At 42.1% G+C, this 22426-nt stretch overlaps 1 protein-coding gene across 1 annotated transcript in view; it reads left to right on the plus strand.

Moving 5' to 3' along the window:
• The window catches only part of LOC140195895 (endothelin-converting enzyme-like 1), a 117743-nt gene that overhangs the window by 53433 nt on the left and 41884 nt on the right, over positions 1-22426 (plus strand). The window contains exons 3-5 of the mRNA XM_072254551.1: positions 572-682; positions 2099-2191; positions 2290-2414. Coding sequence (XP_072110652.1) covers positions 572-682; positions 2099-2191; positions 2290-2414 — 329 coding nt within the window. The remainder of the gene's footprint in view (positions 1-571; positions 683-2098; positions 2192-2289; positions 2415-22426) is intronic.

Consider the following 22426-nt stretch of genomic DNA (forward strand, 5'->3'; position numbering starts at 1 on the left):
ATTTCAGACATTTACAAGAATCAGTCAGATGAAGTGTTTACATGCTGTATTTTAAAAAAATCTACCTTCGAACTTGGGTGTCAGAATCAACATTGTGAATTCATTGTGCTTCACTGCTGAGAATATGAATCCATCATTTTCCTGCCCCCCACCTTTTTCAGATTACAGAAATTAACAGATTCATAGTTAAGAGTTTTTATGTGTAAAACATTGAAATTATAGTAGGTAAATCATGGATTCTTCTCTATGTTTTGGTAATGTCCCAGAAAGTAAATTGTCCAATTACCACAGTGCCACAGTCTAGGTAGGTTGTTTCAGTCATTTCTTGTTTGCTTTTCTATTATGTATTTCCATTTGTGGCAGCAAAACAATGTTTTCTTATTGATTTGTGAAAAGGTGTCAGAAAATCCTTTAGAGAAGAAAAAAAATCAATTTAAATCTCAATAATCTACTCTTGGGATGAATAATTATATATTCTGATTTGGAGGAGACAAAAACCTGTAAGATTGGCAAAATATTATGAAAAGAAACTCAGCTGATATACTGTCAACTTATATTTTATATTGTGCAGATTTTAATTGCATATAAAGAACTAATGGAGAAATTAGTAAACCTTCTTGGAGGTGAAAATGCCAAAAAGAAGACAGAAGAGATACTACAGTTGGAGATACAATTGGCAAATGTAAGTAAAACACCAAACTGATTGAATTCCTGTCAGCCTTTGACAGGGATTTATTTTAAATTTATCATGCCTGTTTTACTTCTAATTATAGTCATAACTGATATTCTTTGGAAGCAGCTAATGGATTACTACAAAAATAGGTTATAAATAATGTACACAGTCTAAATGCTCAGATCCAATACCAAATGGTGTTAGAACTTAGGCTATGAAACTCTCCTGCAGATCAATACTCAATTCTGGTCTTGACATTAAAGCAGATTGACTGACTGCTATTTACTACTTTAGATCAAACTGAGGCTGTCATTAATACAAAGAAAAGTTATAGTCAAAGATCAGTCAATTATGGTTAAACTTTACTGAGGTCTGTAAAAGAGGAATGCAGAAAAGACAAAATGTTTATCAAGGCACAAAAAACAGCAATGCAAGTACTAATGTTACAATACCCCCAACATTTCTAAAAATTGAATCTACGCATTTGGAGTTCACTGCATGATGAAGCAGTGGAAGTAAATTCATTAGTAACTATCAAAAAGGAAATTAGAACAAATATTTGCAGGGCCATTTAAAAAGAAGCTGGGAGGGGACCACCGGATTGCTCTTTCCAACCCTTTAAAGAATGAAATCTTGAATGGTTTATGTACAATTCTATTCTATTTCAATAAATCTATATAGCTCTGGAGAGATTTGTGTACTCAAGGTGTTCTAGAAAAAGACCAATTCAGCAAGCAGTTTGCCTGGGGGGAAAAAAATGGAATTAAATGAAACAATGACAGGAAAAAGTGCAAACAAAAATTGTTGTGGGAGTGTTACATCTAAATTCTGAAAAAATAAATAGGACTGCTGTTCCGCGTGGCATGGACATTTATATGTCTATTGCAAGCGTTACAACTTCCACAAGTACAAGGAGTCATAAAAAATGATCAGTGTTGGGAAATCTGCCCACAAATCTTGTACACAAATGTTGTGTTCCATGCAGGAATCAATAGGAAGGATGGCAAAATTAGTAGATTGAACTTGAATTGCCAAAGTAACTTATTCTCATCGAGAGATTAGACAAATGACACAAATTCGCTATTTTGCACTCTATTTTCACTCATTGTTTAATTTAAATTTTAATATATATTTCTTACTGTAATTTATAGTTTTTAGATACAGCACTGCACTGTAAAGCTTCTGCAAATTAACAACTTTCACGATGTATGACAGTGATATTAAACCTGATTGTGATTTTGATTTGAATCTGTTGCTTCTTTAGCAATATCTGTCAGAGACAAGTGCAACTTGCCAACCATTATTTGTGTCCTTGTTTTGTTTTATTGTTCAAGTGCAACTAACAGATCAATTTAAGTAAAATATCTTACAACAGTTCATATTATGGAAATATCTAACTTCATTTATTTCCCCAAAAATATGAAGATAACAATCTCTGAGTCTGATTCTGTAAGAAGAGACATCAATACCATGTACAACAAAATCACTTTAAGAGAGTTACAGCACATTGCACCAACTGTGAGTAGCCTTTGTTGAGTGTTTGTAAAGTAAAATGATTCGCCTCACCTTTAAGTCAACTTACTGATCCAGGCTTGACCTTTCATTTAATTTCGCAGATTCAGTGGAGACATTTACTACACAGAATATTTCATGATAATTTTTCAGAGGATGAAGAAATCGTAGTGCTTGCCACTGATTACATGCAGAAAGTTTCAGAACTCATATCGAAGACTTCTCCAAGGTAAAATGTACCTTAAATGTGGGATGTGTTTAAATTTTATGTCACCTAATTTCAATGATTCTCTTGTCAATTTTCAACATTTTGTTACTATATTGTACTTGTTGTAAATTATATATTTAATGGGCTTAACATATGATCAATATAGTCAGTAGTAACTGGGATACAAATCTAACCTTTGAACAATTTGGGGATAATTACAATGTATACAGCAGATGTGTCTTCCTTCCAAATGGATTAAGTAACCTATTACATAGACTTCCATTGGATTTGTCTTTCTATAGTGACAGAATTAAATTTAGGAAAAAATATAGAATTTGAGCTAGCTTTTAGAAACTTACCTATAGAATAAGTAACCTTCTCTACATTTGTGTGCATTAAGCCTTAGTTTAACTGGAAAGGGAGTTCAAATTAAGGTGCATTTATACAACAGGAGTCAACTGCAGATGTCTAAAAAGTCCTTTTCGTGTGACTGTGAATGAAGTCACCAGAGAGACGCTGGTGGATATAGAAGTCTTTATTTTTTTTTATTTCAAAATATACTTTATTCAAAAATAAATATATACAATGAACCATTCAATAACTTTTCATCCTTTACATACGTTTCCATTATAGTCAGTACATATCCGTATTTATAGCCACCCACGTGGCACTCCAGTAGTTCAGCTTACCACATCATTGTTGAGGGGTATACTCCCCTCCCACCGACCCCTCCCACTCCCACGGGTGGAGAAACCTATACTGTGGTCCTTCCCCACCGGGCCCTTGCGGTGGCTGCACCGAGTTTCAGTGCGTCCCTCAGCACGTACTCCTGCAGCCTAGAATGTGCCAGTCGGCAGCATTCTCCCACGGACATCTCCATGTGCTGGTAGATCATCAAGTTTCGGGCCGACCAAAGAGCGTCTTTCACCGAGTTGATGATCTGCCAGCAGCACCGGATGTTGGTCTCCGTGTGCGTCCCCGGGAACAGCCCGTAGATCAGAGAGTCCTCTGTTACGCAGCTGCTGGGGATAAAACGTGACACTAGCCCTTCCATCCTCCTCCACACCCTCTTTGCGAACTGGCAGTGTGCAAAGAGGTTGGTCACAGACTCCTCCTCACTGCAGTGCTCCCGTGGGCAGTGGGGTGCGGAGACGACGTTCTGGGCGTACAGGAGGGCTCTGACTGGGAGGGCCCCTCTCACCGCCAGCCAGGCGAGGTCTTGGTGCCTGTTGGTGAGATCTGGCGATGAGGCATTTTGCCAGATGAACTGGACAGTCTGCTCAGGGAACCACCCCACTGTGTCCATCACGTCCTTCTCCTGCAGTGCCTGCAGGACATTACGTGCTGTCCACTGCCTGATGGCCCTGTGGTCAAAGGCATTGTCCTGGAAGAACTTCTCTACGAAGGACAGGTATGGCGGCAACGACCAGCTGACTGGGGCGTTGTGCGGTAGTGGGACCAGACCCATCCTTCGTAGCCAGGGCTACAGGTAGAACCTGGGCACATAGTGGTACTTGGTGCCCACATACCTGGGTTCTACACACAACCTGATGCAGCCACATATGAAGCTGGCCATCAGGGTGAGGGCGACATTGGGGACGTTCTTGCCCCCGTTGCCCAGGGACTTGTGCATGACGGTCCGTCTCACCCACTCCATCTTGGATCCCCAGACGAACCTGAAGACAGCCCGGGTGATTTCCGAGCTGTAGGAGTGGGGGAACGGGCCAGACCTGCGCCAAGTACAGCAGCCCTGAGAGCACCTCACACCTGATGACCAGGTTCTTGCCCATTATCGACAGGGAGCGCCCTCCCCACAGTCCCAGTTTCTGTTTCACCTTGGCAGTCCGCTCCTGCCAGTTCTTGTTGCACGCCTCAGCCCCTCCGAACCAGATCCCCAACACCTTCACGTGGTCAGACCTGATGGTGAAGGGGACGCTGGATCGGTCTGGCCAGTTGCCGAAGAGCATGGCTTCGCTCTTCGTGCAGTTGACCCTGGCCCCCGACGCTAGCTCGAACTGTTCGCAGGTGCCAATCAACCTGCGAACTGACCTCGGATCAGAGCAGAAGACGGTGACGTTGTCCATGTACAGGGAGGTCTTCACTTGGGTCCCTCCACTGCCTGGCAGCGTCACCCCCCTTATGCCCTCATCCCTCCTGATGGCTTCCGCAAAGGGTTCTATGCAGCAGACAAACAAGACAGGGGAGAGGAGACAGCCCTGCCTGTCTCCAGACCTGATGGGGAAGCTGTCTATTTCCCACCCGTTGACCTGGACTGCACTACGGATGTTTGTGTAGAGCAGTCTAATCCAATTCCGGATTCCCTCCCCAAATCCCATTTTGGAGAGCACGTCCGCCATGTACATGTGCGATATCCTGTCGAAGGCTTTCTCCCGGTCCAAGCTAACCAGGCAGGCGTCCACCCCCCTGTCCTGCACGTAGGCGATGGTGTCCCTCAGCAGCGCGAGGCTGTCTGAGATCTTCCTGCCCGGTACAGCACAGGTTTGGTCTGGGTTGATCACCTGTCCCAGAGCAGACTTGACCCTGCTGGCGATCGCCTTGGACAGGATCTTGTAATCCACATTCAGGAGAGAGATGGGTCTCCAATTTCTAATGTCCTCCCTTTCCCCCTTCTGCTTGTAGATGAGTCCATGAGGGAGGGATGATGCCCTCCCTCATGGACTCAGACATACTGCCGGCCCGAAGCATAGCGTTGTACACTTCCAGCAGGTCTGGGCCCATCCAGTTCCACAGAGCCGAGTACAACTCAGCCGGTAAGCCGTCGCTTCCGGAAGTCTTACCCGACCCAAAGGAACGGATGGAGCCTGTCAGCTCGTCCAGGGTCAGTGGCTGATCCAGACTCTCCCACTTGCCGTCGTCTAAGACCTGCGTGATAGACGACAGGAAGTTGCGGGAGGCTGTGGATTCTGTGGCCTTTTCGTTGTACAGACCGGCATAGAAGGACTTGCAGATCCTCAGTATGCCGGTCTGCGAGGACGCGACTGAGCCATCCTCTTCCTTAAGGTTGTGGATCACAGAGCTCCCCCTGTGCACCTTTTGGAAGAAGAAGCGTGAGCACGTCTCGTCCTGCTCCACGGTTTGGACCCTTGATCGGAAGATGATCTTGGAGGATTCAGCGGCGAGGCGCTGGGCTTGCCGGCCCTTCACCTCTCGCAATTCCTCCCTGACATCCACCCCCTTCGACTGCAGAAGGAGAAGTTGCTGCAACTCTGTCTGGAGTTTACGCAGTTCCCTCTGCTCCTGCCTTGCCTTCTGGATACTTTATAGAAGTCTTTATTGAGCCAGACAAGCAGGAATCATACTGGTGATACTCTTGGAAGAAGAGGCCTCCTAAACTCAAAGTACATCACATTTTTATACTCTTAAGATCAATGGTAACTCAATACAATTTCAATAGTTACAATGACATTATTTATTTCAATACTTTGGTTTGACAATGTTTCATTTGAGTTGCATATAATTTTCAAACACCTAAATCTTGACACCAGCACTCCAGAAATTTAGATTGAATGTTAATCACCATTGTCTTTTAGCTGCATTCATGCATATGCAGACATCTCAGGTCAATGGGCGTTTTCTGGTTTGCAATCAGCCCTGGCAGCTCCAGGAAGACCATTGTTCTGGGCTGCATTTTAAATTCAATTTACAATCCACATTCAAATCTGAAGACTGGTTTCCACTGAAATTAATATTTTCTATAAACTGTAGCTCCAGAATATGCCATAACACCTTGCTCCACACATTTCACAGCAAGCCAGGTTATGAACTTCATAGAGTTATTGAAAACTACTTTCAAATCAGACTGCAAATTTAAAAACTTCTAATTTAATGTTCCGACTGTGTTAGCTCATCAGGTTTTCATATTTTTAACAATTCTAAATCATGTAAGGAGTTGCACAGCAAAACAAGGAAGCAAGGGATGGAGTGTGGCAGAAACTGGGGACAGGGTCATCAAACCAAATGCAGCATTAATAATAAGCGGAGAAACACCGTGGGTTGTAATTTTAGCTACCCCGCTCCCCCTTGATTCCACATTGTGCAGGTGCTAATAGTCAGAACTTATAGTAAAACTAAATGAGCACGCTATTGGGCTTCTATTCTATGGGCTTGCTCCAGTTCATTATGTTGAGCTGTTTGCATTGGATCCTCAAAGATATAAAAAGAAACCATAAAACCCTTAATACACGTCTGGGTTTACAAGTGCACAGGAAGTGAACATTTCACAGCAGTTTGATAGCCATTTCAAATAAATGGCTATTACCTTTACTCAGATAAGTCATTACAGAAAACATTCAATTACACTCAGGATAATAAACATGATGTTGCCATTTTACTACAACTCAAAACCTAAAAGGCAAATCTTATTTCTGTGCTTTAGTATCTTCCTTTGCATCATTTCTGCATCCTTTCTGCTTTCGATATCAATCCTAAGTTTTTGTCCTCTGGAGTGGTAGATTGGTTTCTATCAGAGCGCGCTGAAGAATGATGTTACTGTCCTCTTCCAACTGTATGAAAATGCTCCACAGTGAGTTGTCTGTGATGGGAATAAAAAAAGATCAAAAGGTGTTTTGAAACGGCACCAAAAGTTCTGAATACTCACTAGCAGTTCAGGTTGGAAGGAGCCACTCACACCTGCTTCCTGATCCCTCACACTCCCACCAGTCCCTCACTGCTCTGCTTGAACTAGAAATCTCCCAGCCTTTGCATCTGCAGGGGATCTCTGTGGCAACAATCCGGGCTCTTCTGAGTACAGTTGGTATACCTCTTCGACTGAGCAGAGGGAATAGGATGCTTATTCTTTGCAGGTCTGTGGGGATGGAGGGTTGTACAGAACAGCATTTCATTTGAGCACTTTTTGTCTGTGGTTCCTGTGATGAAGGTCTGTAGAATGATCATCTTATCAAGAATTTGATAAGGTGCCATACATGAGGCTGATTAACAAGGTAAAATCCTATGGCATTACAGGAAAGATACTGGCATGGATAGAGGAATGGCTGACAGGCAGGAGGTAGCGAGTGGGAATAAAAGGGGCCTTTTCTGAATGGCTGCCAGTTTGTCAATAATTTGGATAATGGAATTGCTGGCTTTGTGGCAAAGTTGCGGGTGATACAAAGGTAGGTGGAGGGGTAGGTAGTGCTGAGGAAAATGCCATTGCAGCAGGACTTAGACAAATTGGAAGAATAGGCAAAGAATTGGTAGTTGGAATGCAGTGTTGGGAAATGTATGATAATGAATTTTGGTCAAAGAACAATAGTGTGGACTAGTATCTAAATGGGGAGAAGGTACAAACATCAGAAGTGCAGAGGGACTTAGGAGTCCATACTAGGCTCCAGGAAGATTAATTCACAGGTCGAATCAATGGTGATATACGTGAATGCACAGTTGGCATTTATTTCAAGGGGAATAGAATATAAAAGCAAGGAGATAATGCTGAGCCTTTATAAGACACTAGCCAGGCCACACTTGGAGTATTGTCTACAAGTTTGGTCCCCATATCTCAGAAAAGATGTGTTGTCATTGGAGAGAGTCCAAAGGAGGTTCACAAGGATGATTCTGGGAATGAAGGGATTGATATATGAGGAGCATTTGACAGCTTTGGGCCTGTACTTGCTGGAATTTAGAAGAATGCGTGGGGATCTCATTGAAACCAACCAAATGTTGAAAGGGCTAGATAGGGTGGATGTGGAGAGGATGTTTCCTATAGTGAGGATATCCAGAACTAGAGGGCACAGCCTCAGAATTGAGGGCTGACCTTTTATAACAGAGGTAAGAAGGAATTTTTTTTTTAGCTGGAGAGTTGTGAATCTATGGAATGCTCTGCCACAGACTGCAGCGAAGGCCAAGTCCGTAGGTATATTAAGGCAGAAGTTGATTGTTTCCTGATCATTCAGGGCATCAAAGGACATAGCAAGTAGGCATATGTATAGTGTTGAGTGGGATCTGGGATCAGCCATGATGGAATGGTGGAGCAGACTTGATGGGATGAATGCCTAATTCTGCTCCTGTTTCTAATGGTCTTATGAAAAATGGATTGGCCATGACAGAATGGCAGAGCAGACTTGATAGACCAAATGACCTAATTCTGCTCCTATATCTTATGGTCTTATTTTGTACACCAAGAAGGCAGGGGTTGTGTGTGTTCTTTCAATCTGCAATGAGTAACATAAGCTATGTCTTTTGCTCTTCCCTCACCCCACTTTCCCCTTTATCCAAGTGTCTGACTTATTAATAACAGAAATGCAATCACAGAACACGTGGGAAACATAAACTGGACTGGACAAGGTCACTTTTGTTTTGTGAAAGAGAATTCATGCTTAATAAATCCACCGAATTTTTATTTGACCATGTAACCAGTGGAATAGGGAAGGAAGAACAAACAGATGTGGTATTTTTGAACTTCCAAATGCTTGCAATAACATCCCAATTAGGAGATTAATGTGCAAAATTAAAGAACTGTGGATTCTGGTGAATTGGGCCATCAGTTAATTGGGGCAGCCACTTATTTGCGACAACTCTTAAAGAGTTAATCAAGATTAGCCGAGATCTCTTCATTTATTTGGGACACTATGCTGTTTAATTGGGACAGGAGTCTGTTGCAAGCACTTGTGTTCAAAAAGCAGTGATTTTTGTCTCTGATCATTGGCAAGAAATAAGCAGTAAAGTAAGACAATTCAGAAATGTTTTGCTCACTGTGGTTCCAAGCATTCCTGACAAAAATGGCCAAGAATGAAAATGAAACAATTTCAGTACTTCAACAAGTTAGGTAGCACAAAGAATTTGAAGGTATCAAAAATCATCTTGAATGTTACAATAAAAGTGAAGATTTCAGGGATGCTATCATTGACAGCATTGTTTGAAGGCCGCCTATTGTCTATACTAGGTGTCTGTGGTGATTTTGATTATTTACAGTCAATCAAAAGAACATGCACACCAGATGAATTCCTCCATCGATGACTATTAGGAACTAATTGTCACAATCATGGAATCTGCCATGGGGTCTGCGCGCTGTCGCACGCGGGCTGCAGAATTTGAAAATCACCCTCATGAGTATGCATGTTCCAGCTAATTAGTGTTTCACTGTGGTGGTATTTCCTCCATTCCACTCATTCGATTCTTGTCAAGACTTGACCAAAAGCACAGTAACATCTATGCTCCCTGCATACCTTTATCCATGTTCCAGGAAAACTACCTTTTAGATTGAGCAGTATTGAGTTAGTATGAAATTACTGCTTCCTAGCCACAGTTTAGGCATTAGTTTACAGTCTGAGAGTTTTAATTAACATACCTGTTGACCTAACATTTATTGTTCTTCCTTTATTTCCTGCACAGTTCATATTAAAAGTCAATGAACTGTTCTTCCGCTTCAGTGTCTCTTCCTCTCCATTTGGACCATAACTGCACACTTGTGTCACTAATACACAGTTTTATAGTACTGTAGTAGTATCGATCACATTCTAATTTATTCTGTATTTCATTTAAATACCTAAGTTGTTACTCAGTTAAATGGTAGTTTGTTTTTTTTAATATCTTTTTAACTATTTCCATGAAACTTTGTTTAATTGGGCCAGGTGCTTAAATGGGCCAAAATGTACTGATCCTGTTGTGTCCCAATTAACCAGAATCCAGTGTGCATGGGTTTGAAGATAATTAACTGAGAATTGTTTGACAGATAGGAGGAGAAGAGTAAGAGTTAAATGGTCATTTTCCAGGGGCAGACTCTGACTAGAGAGGTGGGCAGGGATATGTGCCTATGCCCCTGATTTGGACGAAGGGACTAACAGTAACATATCCAGGTTTGCAGAAGGTATGCTGGACTAAATCGAAAGAGGCTTTGCACAGAGCATAAACACGCAAAAGCCTGCTGATGCTGGAAATCCAAAGCAATGCACACAAAATGGTGGAGGAAACCCACAGGCCAAGCAGCATTTATGGAAATGAATAAATAGTCGACGTTTCAGGCCGAGACCCTCCTTCAGGATCTTTCCTCAGTCCTGTAGAAGGGCCTCAGCCTGAAACATCAACTGTTTATTCATTTCTATAGATGCTGCCTGACCTGCTGAGTTCCTCCACCATTGTGTGTGTGTTGCTTTGCACAGAGCAGCTGTACAGGTCTTTGCTAACACCCCATTCCAGCGTCTGTGAAGTCCTGGTCTCCATCTCTGAAGATGAATGTTCTTATGATGGGGGGGGGTGGTTTGCATCACAGTTTTTACTAGATGGAATCATCCAATGGCAGTACTTGCTTATCAAGAGATGATTGGTTTGATTATGTTCATCTGCATTGGAATATAGAATAAGGGGTCTCACAGGAATCTATTAAGTTCTACCAGGACAAATAGGCTTGATATAGAAAAGATTTTCTATTGACTGGGGACACCAGAGCAATGGTCACAGCCTCAGGATATTGGATATGCCATCCTTAAGAGAAATTTCTTCACCAAGAATGTGGTGAAACTGATATTCTCTACTTCAAGAGTCAGTGGAGGCCATGTCATTAAATATATTCAGCAAGGATATACAATGCTGCTAGAATGTTTGTGAACCCTGTAGAATTTTCTCTATTTCTGCATAAATATGACCTAAAATGTGATCAGATCTTCACACATCCTTAATCTAGATAAAGAGAACTCAATTAAATAAATAACACAACAACATTATACTTGTTCATTTATTTATTGAGAAACATTATCCAATATTACATGTATTTATGGAGTAAGTATGTGAACCTTTGCTTTCAGTAACTGGTGTGAACCCTTTGTACGGCAATGACTTCAACCAAACATTTCCGGTAACTGTTGATCAGTCTTGCACATCAGCTTGGAGGAATTTTAGGCCATTCCTCTTTACAAAACTGCTTCAACTCTGGGATGTTGGCTTCCTTGCATGAACTGCTTGCTCCAGGTCCTTCCATAACACTTCCATAGGATTAAGGTCAAGACTTTGACTCGGCCATTCCAAAACAGAAATTTTCTTCTTTTCAAACCATTCTATTGTTGATTCACTCTTGTCAAGTTGCATTATTCAACTTCTATCAAGCTTCAGGTGATGGACTGCTACCCTGACATTCTCCTGTAAAATGTGTTGATGCAAATTTGAACCCATTGTTCCCTCAATGATTGCAAGCTGTCCAGGGCCTGAGGCAGCAAAGCAACCTCAAACCATGATGCTTCTTCCACAATGATTCACAGCTGGGATGAGGTTTTGGTGTTGGTCTGCAGTGCCCTTTTTCCTCCAAACATAGCAATGTGCATTTCTGCCAAAAAGCTCAACTTTTGTCTCATCTGCCCACAGACATTGTCCCAGAAGCATTGTAGAACATCCAGGTGGACTTTTGGAAACTTAAGATGAGCAGTAATGATTTTTGGAGAGCAGTGGTTTCCTCTGTGGTGCCTGTAGTAACTTCTACTTTGAAAAAGGCACACTCGACAACTTCATGCCAAAGAAACAACTTTATCTCGAACTTCAAAATGTTATGTACATACAGAGGCTTTCACAACCCGTAAGGCATGGCAGGCACACTATATACAAAAGCACACCGGAAGTAAAAAGAACGGAAGTAGAACCCCCTATTATCCTAATTAGTATTAACTTACTTTTAATAATGCTCACATCACAACAATGTCCTTCCATGAAAACCATTCCCGTTCAATGTTTTTCTCACAGTGAACACATGAACAGAGACTTTATCAAGTTCTGCAGATTTCTGCAGGTCTTTTGCTGTTACCCTTGGGTTCCTTTTCACCCCCTTCAGCAACAGTACTGAGTTTCCTCCATTTGTAGACAATTTCTCTTGCTGTGGACTGATGAGCACTCAGGTCTTTAGAAATGCTTTTGGAGCCTCTTCTAGTTTCATGCATCTCTACAACTTTTCATCCAAGGTCCTCTGAAAGTTGTTTTGATCGAGGCATGGTGCACATAAACAGGTCTTTCTTTAGAAGATCAGGCTCTGTCAATAACCTGACTTTGTGTGCCTTTTTTGTAGAACAGAGCAGCTCTACAACCCCCACTTCCAATTTTATCTCATTGGTTGCAACACCTGACTCCAAATAGCTTTTGTAGAGGGCATTACCCAGGAGGTTCACATACTTTTTCCAAAAAATACATGCAATACTGGATCATTTTTCTCAATAAATAAATGAACAAGTACATTCTGTATTTCCTTCCTCCTCTCGTAGGTTGGAGTTTGTGCAAAGCAAGAATAACACCCAATGTGTTTTCACTCTAATCCATAGATGTCATTTTGCTGAATCCTTGCATTTCACATCCCATGTAAAGTCAGCAATTGACCAGAGCCACAGACAAGTAACACGATGCTATGTTACATAGTGAAGGTGATAACATGACCATGCTTTTCAGAATCCTGTACCCCCATTTTCCTATAAGCCTTGATTCCTCTGACATTAAGAAATGTATCTACTGTGGTGCTATTGTGATATGAAGCTGGCCAGCTTGGTTCATCCGAGCCTATTATTTGTGACTGAGCTCACTGCCAGCATTTCATAACTGGTTTGTAAAAGCAAATAATTTGAGCAAATTATGTTTTTGTTTTTATTATGACATTGGGCATAATGGTATGAAATGTTTAACAGTGTACTCTTTTCTTGGTTCACAATGAACCCTTTGCTATGGCTCCATTGTATCCTCCTGCAAATTTTCAGGAGCCACCAAAGGCTGGTCAAGTTACCAGCTCCTGTCCCTTCTTAAAATTACAACTGGAATTTATTTTATAAAGTGACATCATTTATTTAAAATCCAGCTTTGTGTTCCCTCCCAAAATTATTATCCAGAATTTCAGTACACAGATTGCAGACGCTGAAATTGCAAATGACATCGCAATTCTGTTGAAACAGGACCCACCTTTTGAATCTTAGCAACAACTCCCTTGCAGCCGTTTCTAATTCTGTATTTCCCGAGGGTTATCTCTGTAGATCCATCAAGTTTATATTGGCAATGTGAGACTGGTATTGGCCATGGCCTATAATTCAATGGAAATGCAGCCAAAGAAGAAAGCACTCAGCAAAAATCAGCTTACTGCAACTTGGATAATAATGGAACATAGAACATAGAAGTCCACAGTATGTTACAGGCCCTTCGGCCCACAATGTTGTGCCGACCATGTAACCTATTCTAGAGACTGTCTAGAATTTCCCCAATACATAGCCCTCTATTTTTCTAAGCTCCATGTACCTATCAAAGAGGCTCCTGAAAGACTCTATTGTATCCACCTCCACCACCGCTGTCGGCAGTGCATTCCATGCACCCACCACTCTCTGTGTGAAAAACTTACCCCTGACATCCCCTCGGTACCTATTTTCAAGCATCTTAAAACTACGCCCCCTCGTGTTAGCCATTTCAACCCTGGGAAAAAGCCTCTGGCTATCCACATGATGAGTGCTCCTCATCATCTTATACACCTCTGTCAGGTCACCTCTCATCCTCCGTCGCTCCAAGGAGAAGAGGCCAAGTCCACTCAACCTATTCTCATAAGGTACACCTTCCAATTCAGGCAACATCCTTGTAGATATCCTCTACACTCTCTCTATAGTATCCACATCCTTCCTGTAGTGAGGTGACCATAACTGAACACAGTACTCCAAGTGGGGTCTGACCAGGGTCTTATATAGCTGTAACATTACCTCAGGGCTCTTGAACTCAATCCCACTGTTGTCATTTGCCAACACGCCATATGCTCTCTTAACCACATATTCAACCTGCGTAGCAGTTTTGAGCGTCCTATGAACACGGACCCCAAGATCTCTCAGCTCCTCCACACTGCCAAGAGTCTTATTATATTCTGTCTTCAAATTGGACCCACCAAAATAAACCACTTCACGCTTATCTGGGTTGAAGTCCAGCTGCCACTTCTCAGCCCAGTTCTGCATCCTACCGAAGTTCTACTGTAACCTCTGACAACCCTCCAGACTATCCACAACACCCCCAACCTTTGTGTCATCAGCAAACTTACTAACCCACCCTTCTACTTCCTCATCCAGGTCATTTATAAAAATCACAAAGAGGAGGGGTCCCAGAACAGATCCCTGCGGAACACCACTGGTCACCAATCTCCCTGCAGAATATGAACCATCTACAGCCACCCTTTGCCTTCTGTAGGCAAGCCAGTTCTGGATCCACAAAGCAATTTCCCCTTGGATCCCATGCCTCCTTACTTTCTCAATAAGCTTTGCATGGGGAACCTTATCAAATGCCTTATTGAAATCCATATACACTACCTCCACAGCTCTAGTGTTTTGTTACATCCTCAAAGAATTCAATCAGGCTCGTAAGGCACGACCTGCCCTTGACGAAGCCATGCTGACTATCCCTAATCAGATTATGTCTCTCCAAATGCTCATAAATCCTGCCTCTCAGGATCTTCTCTGACAAATTGCTCACCACTGAAGTCAGACTCACAGGTCTATAATTTCTTGGGTAACCTCTCCTCCCTTTCTTGAACAAGGGAATGACATTTGCAAACCTCCAATCCTCCAGTACTTCTCCCATCCCTATTAATGACGCAAAGACCATCGCAAGAGGCTCAGCAATCTCCTCCCTTGCTTCCCACAGTTGCCTGGGGTATATCTCATCCGATCCTGTTGACATAGGAGGGAGGAGAAGATGGTGGCGCGACGCAGTGCGCGCGGCCTCTCCAGTGAAATTATATCATACTTGTTAAATAGGGGCCGTGCAGAATCCTGATTTGATGGAGATGGATGTGAGAAGTACAGAGGAACATCTGGAGAAACTTCTGAAATGCCCGGTTTGCTGCTGCTGCTACTGTGCGATCAAGAATCTCCGGAGGGGAAGGCCCCAAATCCTTGGCTTTGCCTGTTGCTGGTGGCCGGAGCTGGGGTCGAAGCGCTTGGCAGAGATGGCACTTGGTGTTGGAGGGCTGGTCGGAGGCTCAAAGTTTTTGGACGGACTGAGAGTCGGACTGTGGTCGGGTGCTTCCAGGATGCTGCATTGGCAAATTTGCGGCGCTGGAAGCTCATGGCAGGAAGAGTTTTTTTTCTTCCTTCTACCATCTGCGTGAGATGATGGGACTTTCGAAAGACTTTGAGACTTTTTTTACTGTGCCCATGGTCTGTTCTTCATCAAATTACGGTATTGCTTGCACTGTTGTAACTATATGTTATAATTATGTGGTTTTTGTCAGTTTTTCAGTCTTGGTCTGTCTTGTGTTTCTGTGATATCACACTGGAGGAACATTGTATCATTTCTTAATGCATACATTACTAAATGACAATAAAAGAGGACTGCATGTCCTCATAATCTAAATCTAAATCTAAATCCTATCTTTAGAATGTGCATTCAAATAGAATGCAAGTTGAGATGTAATAACAATATTTAAAAAAAGGTACTTGACAGACACATGAAAGCGAGGATTTAGTCGATGTGCAGTTCAAATTAGCATCATGGCCAACACAGGAAATGTGGAAAAGAGAACGAAAAGGCAACAAAATGCTTAAATAGGAAAAACAGTGCCCAAAACAAGGTAGATCTAAAATGGCTAAAATATCATGGCCCAGATACTCCAAATCATCTGGGCCAGATTCAGATTTTAACACACACTTAGCAAAGTGTCCACATCACAAAAATCAATCAATTTACCCATAACCCTCTATATTAATTTAAACACCAACAATACTTGGTGTTAAGATAGGGATGTCTTTAAATTCTATTGTCTAGAATTTGTTGTCAGCAGCGAAGTGAAAGTAACATGAATTTTACCTTTCCCAGTGCTCTGGTGAATTCAGTTACATGTTCTTCAGCAGACTGAGTGGACAATCTTTTGAGAACTCTCACAGAGAGCAATGCAAGAAGTAAACTATATTTAAAGATTTTACACAACATGGAGTAGAGATTAGATCACGCAAGGTTTTAAGGCAGAAGCTGAGTTATCATGAACTTATAAACACAAATTAAAATTACATTTTATTATTTAATAAGTGAGGAACTTTAACTATCTGAAGAAATGATAATTCAGACATAGAATTTCTAGAACCAAAAAAATCATTAAGTGGTACCTGGAAACCTAATACAAATGTCTTTATAACTGCACACCAAAACCAGAAAAAAAAAATGTCTTGTAAATACTTGAAATTTTCAGATGACTGATTTCTGAAGATTAAATTACAGAAGGTTAGACTGCAGACAGTATCTAAAAGTTCCACATTTAGCTGATATTTGTTTACTTCAGCAGAGAGGTGAAAGGAAGTTTTCCTGAAACTTGCAGAGACGCTGGCCAGAGCATAACTGGGGCAAAAACGTGGCAGAATGGGGTTGGGGAGGAATCAATAAAGTAAGTCATAGGAAGGTCAAGGTCAGAACTGCACGTAAAACAAATATGCCACCTACCTTTATATAGAGCACCTCACTGGAAAGGGACACCTGAGGTTCCGGGCACTGCCTTCAGTTAACTAGTCACATGCTAACTTCCTGCAAACATGCATATGAAAATGAAGCAGAAACAGAAATCTACAGCACATCACTGGCCCTTCAGCTCACAATGTTGTGCCAACCATGTAACACTCCAGAAATAGCTTAGAAATACCCTACCGCATAGCCCCCGGATTTTCCAAGCTCTATGTACCTATCTAAGAGTCTTTTAAAAGACCCTATTATATCCACCTCTGCCACCTTCGCTGGCAGTGCATTCCATGCACTCACCACTCTGTGTGAAAAACGTACCTCTGACATCCCCCTTGTACCTACTTTCAAGCACCTTAAAACTATGCCCCCTCATGTTAGCCGCTTTGGCTCTGGGAAAAAGCCTCTGGCTATCCACATTATCAATGCCTCTCATCATCTTATACACCTCTATCAGGTCACCTCTCTTCCTATGTTGCTCCAAGGAGAAAAGACCAAGTTCATTCAACCTTTTCTCATAAGGTACTCCCTCCATTCCAGGCAACATCCTTGTAAATCTCCTTTGCACTCTCTCTATAGTATCCACATCCTTCCTGTAATAAAGTGGCCAGAATGAACACAGTAGTCCAAGTAGAGACTGTGATTAGAAATTCTGTTGGAAATACTCAGCAGATTAGGTAATATTATGAGGAAAGGAACAGACTCAACATTTCAGGTTAATAACCTTTCATTTGAACTTTTGGTGTAACTGTTTGTCATCCTGGAAAGTTGAAAGGGAAGGAGGCAATATTCTCAATGTACCTGGGTGTTAAAAAAAGACAGGGGGAAGGCAGCATGGTAGCCTAGCAGTTAGCATAAAGGTATTACAGGACCAGCACCCAGGTTCGATATACATCAAAGTTGCTGGTGAACACAGCGGGCCAGGCAGCATCTCTAGGAAGAGGTACAGTCGACGTTTCGGGCCAAGACCCTTCGTCAGGACTAACTGAAAGAAGAGCTAGTAAGATTTGAAAGAAGGGTCTCGGCCCGAAACGTCGACTGTACCTCTTCCTAGAGATGCTGCCTGGCCTGCTGCATTCACCAGCAACTTTTATGTATGTTGCTTGAAGTTCCAGCATGTGCAGATTTCCTCGTGCTTGCCCAGGTTCAATACCTGCCTTTGTCTGAAAGGAGCTTTACATTCTTCTTGTGACCACATGGGTTTCCTTTTGGTTCTACAGTTTCCTCCTGCATTCCAAACACGTACGGGTTGGTAAGTTGATAGCATGCTATGTTGCCACCGGAACCATGGAGACACTTGTGGGCTGCCCGCAGCACATCCTCAGATTATTTTGGTCGTTGACGCAAATGGCACATGTTTCAAAGTACATATGACAAATAAAGCTGATCTTGATCTACTTTTAAAATATGGTATCATTTGGAATACAGAGATTACTGGAGGATCAAAATGGTTGTATTGTAGATACAACAGATCATAGGGTCTTTGATGACATTATTGGCAAGATCACAGCACATGGAGGCTTGTTTTATTTCAAACAGTGGCCAATCCCATCAATAAAACACAGGTAAAGACTGAGCTGGTCATTTCTGCCTCACTTTAATTGCAGGGTTTTCCTGAAATTTGGTAAAATTCAGCATGCAGCTCCTGAGCTGAGGAATTTGTGAGGCACATGACTGCATTAGCATATTCAAGTAAATTATTCTCTCCAGAAACATTTTTATACTCGGCCATTAACGTTGCTCTGGTGTACCAGAAATTAACATGTTTTACAGGAATTCAATATTTTTGGATTTTCACCCACCTCCAATTCCACTGGCTGATAGCAGAAGGATTTTCTTTTAAAGATACTGTGTAACGGAGCATTCTGACTCATAATAATTATCTCATGCATTTTCAGTATGAATTTATGGGTGAATCTCCCTGAGGTTCTTTTTTCGGATTAATTTCATCAGTTTCCATAATGACCATTATCTCAGACCGTCCCTGCCGAGAAGAAACTGATGAGGATCCGTGTCAGCTGCCTGTGCTTTTGGCATGATTCCCATTAGAGTCAGTGCACAACGCTGTGCTGTCTGCTTCTACAGTCAAACGTAAAGGACAGTAGCTATGTGATAGGAAGAAGTGAACAAAATGAATTTAACAAATGGTAAATACGAGAGGGCCACGGACACTGGAGTTAATTTAATATATTTGACTCATAAAAATGATAATGTTTATTTACAAAGGCTTGATATTTCAGTAGGTATACAGTTTCTATTATGCGAGCCTACAGTGAGGCGTTGTATTTGTTTTTCACTCTTCATGACAGGCCATCAATGATAATTCCAAGTGTTTACACTCAAACAGAACCTCTGAATACACAAGTGATTTAAACTTATTACAAATTCACTCTTTATTGATTCAGTCGTTGCACTGGTAATGCTGACGTTAACTCACAGTTTGACCCAATTTAACCATTTCATTGCCAACGGAATATTTATGCTTCAAAGTAAAAAATGTTAGTTTTGATAGATTAAGACTTTCTTTGATGGGGCAATAGATTAGTTCCAAAATCTGTTTTCTGAATTGAAAGGTGAACCAGAAGACTATATTTAGGCACTAATATGAATTGTTACATTAAAAAGAAGGCAGTGGGTTTGCATGCCTGTTGTAGAGTCATAAAGGAAGAGGAGGAGGAAAATCAGCCTGTTAAGTCCTCTCAGACTGCCAAAATCTCTCTTTGAAAGTCAGGGAAATTATAATTACTGGGTTTACTTGTTTCACACTGATTTTCCCTTCTGAGCTCCTCTGCTAGAGGCATAGATTTCTCAGTGGGAGATCTTCTCTTGCATATCCATGAATAGGATTTTGGTGAACTCTGACAATCAGCTGCAGCTACAAGGGTGGAAGCCAATTTATTCCCAGGATAACTTGGAGACATTGATACTAGTTGTATTAATCTTTACAGAGAAAACACAATAAGCCACTCTAGAGTTTTGCAGAATTATGAAGTGCCAAATTTACAAATCCATTCGCAAAAACCATAAGCTGCTGGAAGAATGCAGCAGGCCAAGCAGCTTCTGTAGAGGTAAAGAGGATTGTTAGCAGTTTGTGTTGAGGCCCTGTGTCAGGACTGGGATTGGAGTGGGAAACCAGCTAGTAGAGAGGAGGTGAGCCAGAGGCCAGAAGGTGATAGGTGGAATGGGATGGGCAGTGTGGGTGGTATGTCGACAAGTGGAGGAATGTGGTTGAAAAGAAGGATGGAAAATTGACCGTATGAAGAAGAATCTGGAGTCCATAAGCCAGTCTTCATTAGGGGAACAGAAATGGAGAGCGTCAATAACTGTACATTTCTTGTCAGCATATCAGAGGAACTGATTTCTGTTTTTCCTTGCATGATTTTTAACCTATTCAATATATGTATAACTGTAATTTATTTATTTATTTATTTATTTATTATTATTATTATTTTTATTTCATTTTTTTCTTCTATATTATGTATTGCATTGCACTGCTGCTGCTAAGTTAACAAATTTCACGTCACATGCCGGTGATAATAAATCTGATTCTGATTCTGATCCTATCCTGGGACCAGCACTTAAGTTTCATCACAAGGAAGGCATGACACTGCCTCCACTTTCTCAAAACTCTGTTCAGATTTGGTATGGCATCACAAACTTCGATAGATGCACAGTGCAGAATATCCTAACTGGTTGCTAACTACCAACTGCCATCTTTTATAAACCTACCACTTTCCATGGTTATCTTGACCAAACTTTTCCCACCCTATCTCCTGTAAAAATGCAAGTCCCTTTTCTCAGTCCCACATCTGTTCCCAAGACGAGGCTTTCCTTTCCAGTACATCAGAGATATCCTCCTTCTTTGAAGAATGCAATTTCCTTTCCACCACTATTGATGCTGCCCTCACCTGCATCTCCTCTGTTTCGTGAACATCCGCTCTCACCCATCTTCCTGCCGCATTAACAGCGATAGAGTTCCTCTTATCCTTACCTACCACCCCATGACCTTCCACATCCAACATATCAAACTCTGCAGCTTCCACAGGCATCATACCACTAAACATAGCTTTACTTACCCCCCCAACACCTTTCCCCGCTTTCCACAGGGATCACTCCTTCTGAGACTCCCTTGCTCATTCATCCCTCCCCACTAATCTCCCTCCTGGCATTTATCTATGCAAGTGGCCTACGTGCTGCACTTGCTCATACAGCTCCTCCCTTACCTCCATTCAGGCCCCAAATAGTGCTTCCAGATAAGGTAACAGTCACTTGCGTATCTGCTGGGGTCATCCATTGTGCCCAGTGCTCCCAGTGCGGCCTCCTCTGCACTGGTGAGATCCATTGTTAAGTAGGGGACTGCTTCACCGAGCACCTCAACTCCATCCACCAAAAGCGGAACATTTTAATTCCAATTCCCATTCCTGTTCCAACATGTCGGCCCATGGCTCCTCTTGTGCCACGATGAGGCCACCCTCAGGGTGGAGGAGCAACACCTTGTATTCCGTCTGGGTAGCCTCCAACCTGATGACATGAACATCAATTTCTCCTTCCAGTAAAAAAAATTCCCACCGCTTCCCCTCTTGTGTTCCACTCTGTCCTCCTACCTCTTCCCATTTGCTTATCACCTTCCCCTGGGTCCCTTCCTCCTTCCATTACTCCTATGGTCCATTCTCCTCTCCTATCAAAATCCTTCTTTTCCAGTTCTTTACCTTTCCCACCAACCTGGCTTCACCTATCACCTTCCAGCTAGCCTCGTTCCCCCCCCCCCCACCGCCACCCTTTTATTCTGGCATCTCCCCCTTTCTTGTTCAGTCCTGAGGAAGGGTCTCGGCCTGAAATGCTGACTTTATTCATTTCCATAGATGCTGCCTGTCCTGCTGAGTTCCTCCAGCATTTGTGTGTGGTGCTTTGGTTGCATCATAGCCTGGTATAGAAACACCAATGCCCAGGAATGGAAAGGACTGCAGAAGGTGATGGACGTAACCCAGTCCATCACAGACAAATCCCCACCCAGCATTAAACACACTTACATGGAGCACTGCCACAGGAAAGCAGCATCCTTTGTTTAGGATCCCCACCGTCCAGGCCATGCTCTCTTCTTGCTACTACCATTGGGTAGGAGGTACAGAAGCCTTAGGTCCCACGCCACCAGGTTCAGGAAAACCCTGCAACTATCAGACCCTGAACGACCATAGATAACTGCAATCACCACTGCTCTGAACCTGTTCTGCAATCTACAGACTCACTTTCAAGGACTCTTTACAATTTACGTTCTCAGTATTACTTTTATTTGCAGTTTGTTTTCTTTTGCAAGTAGGTTGTTTGTCAGCCTTTGTTTGCTTATGCATAGTTTTTATTGTAAATTCTATTGTATTTCTTATTTTCTGTAAATGCTTGTAAGAAAATGAATCTCAAGGTAATATACAGTAACATTTACATACTTTGATAATAAATTGACTTTGAACTTTGAACCTTGAGACAGAGGCAGATAAGTGTTAATTGAATGTCAAGAAGAAGAGAGAAAAAATACAGCATTTGGAGCTGATTAAGGAGGGAATCGTCAGGATACTGACAGAAATTTGAATCAGAATTGGATTATTATTTCACATGTACCGAGAATTAGTGAAAAGTTGTTCATGCAGATCAAA

Source organism: Mobula birostris, chromosome 4 (genome assembly GCF_030028105.1).
Source record: "Mobula birostris isolate sMobBir1 chromosome 4, sMobBir1.hap1, whole genome shotgun sequence".
In the NCBI taxonomy this organism is placed as follows: Eukaryota; Metazoa; Chordata; class Chondrichthyes; order Myliobatiformes; family Myliobatidae; genus Mobula; species Mobula birostris.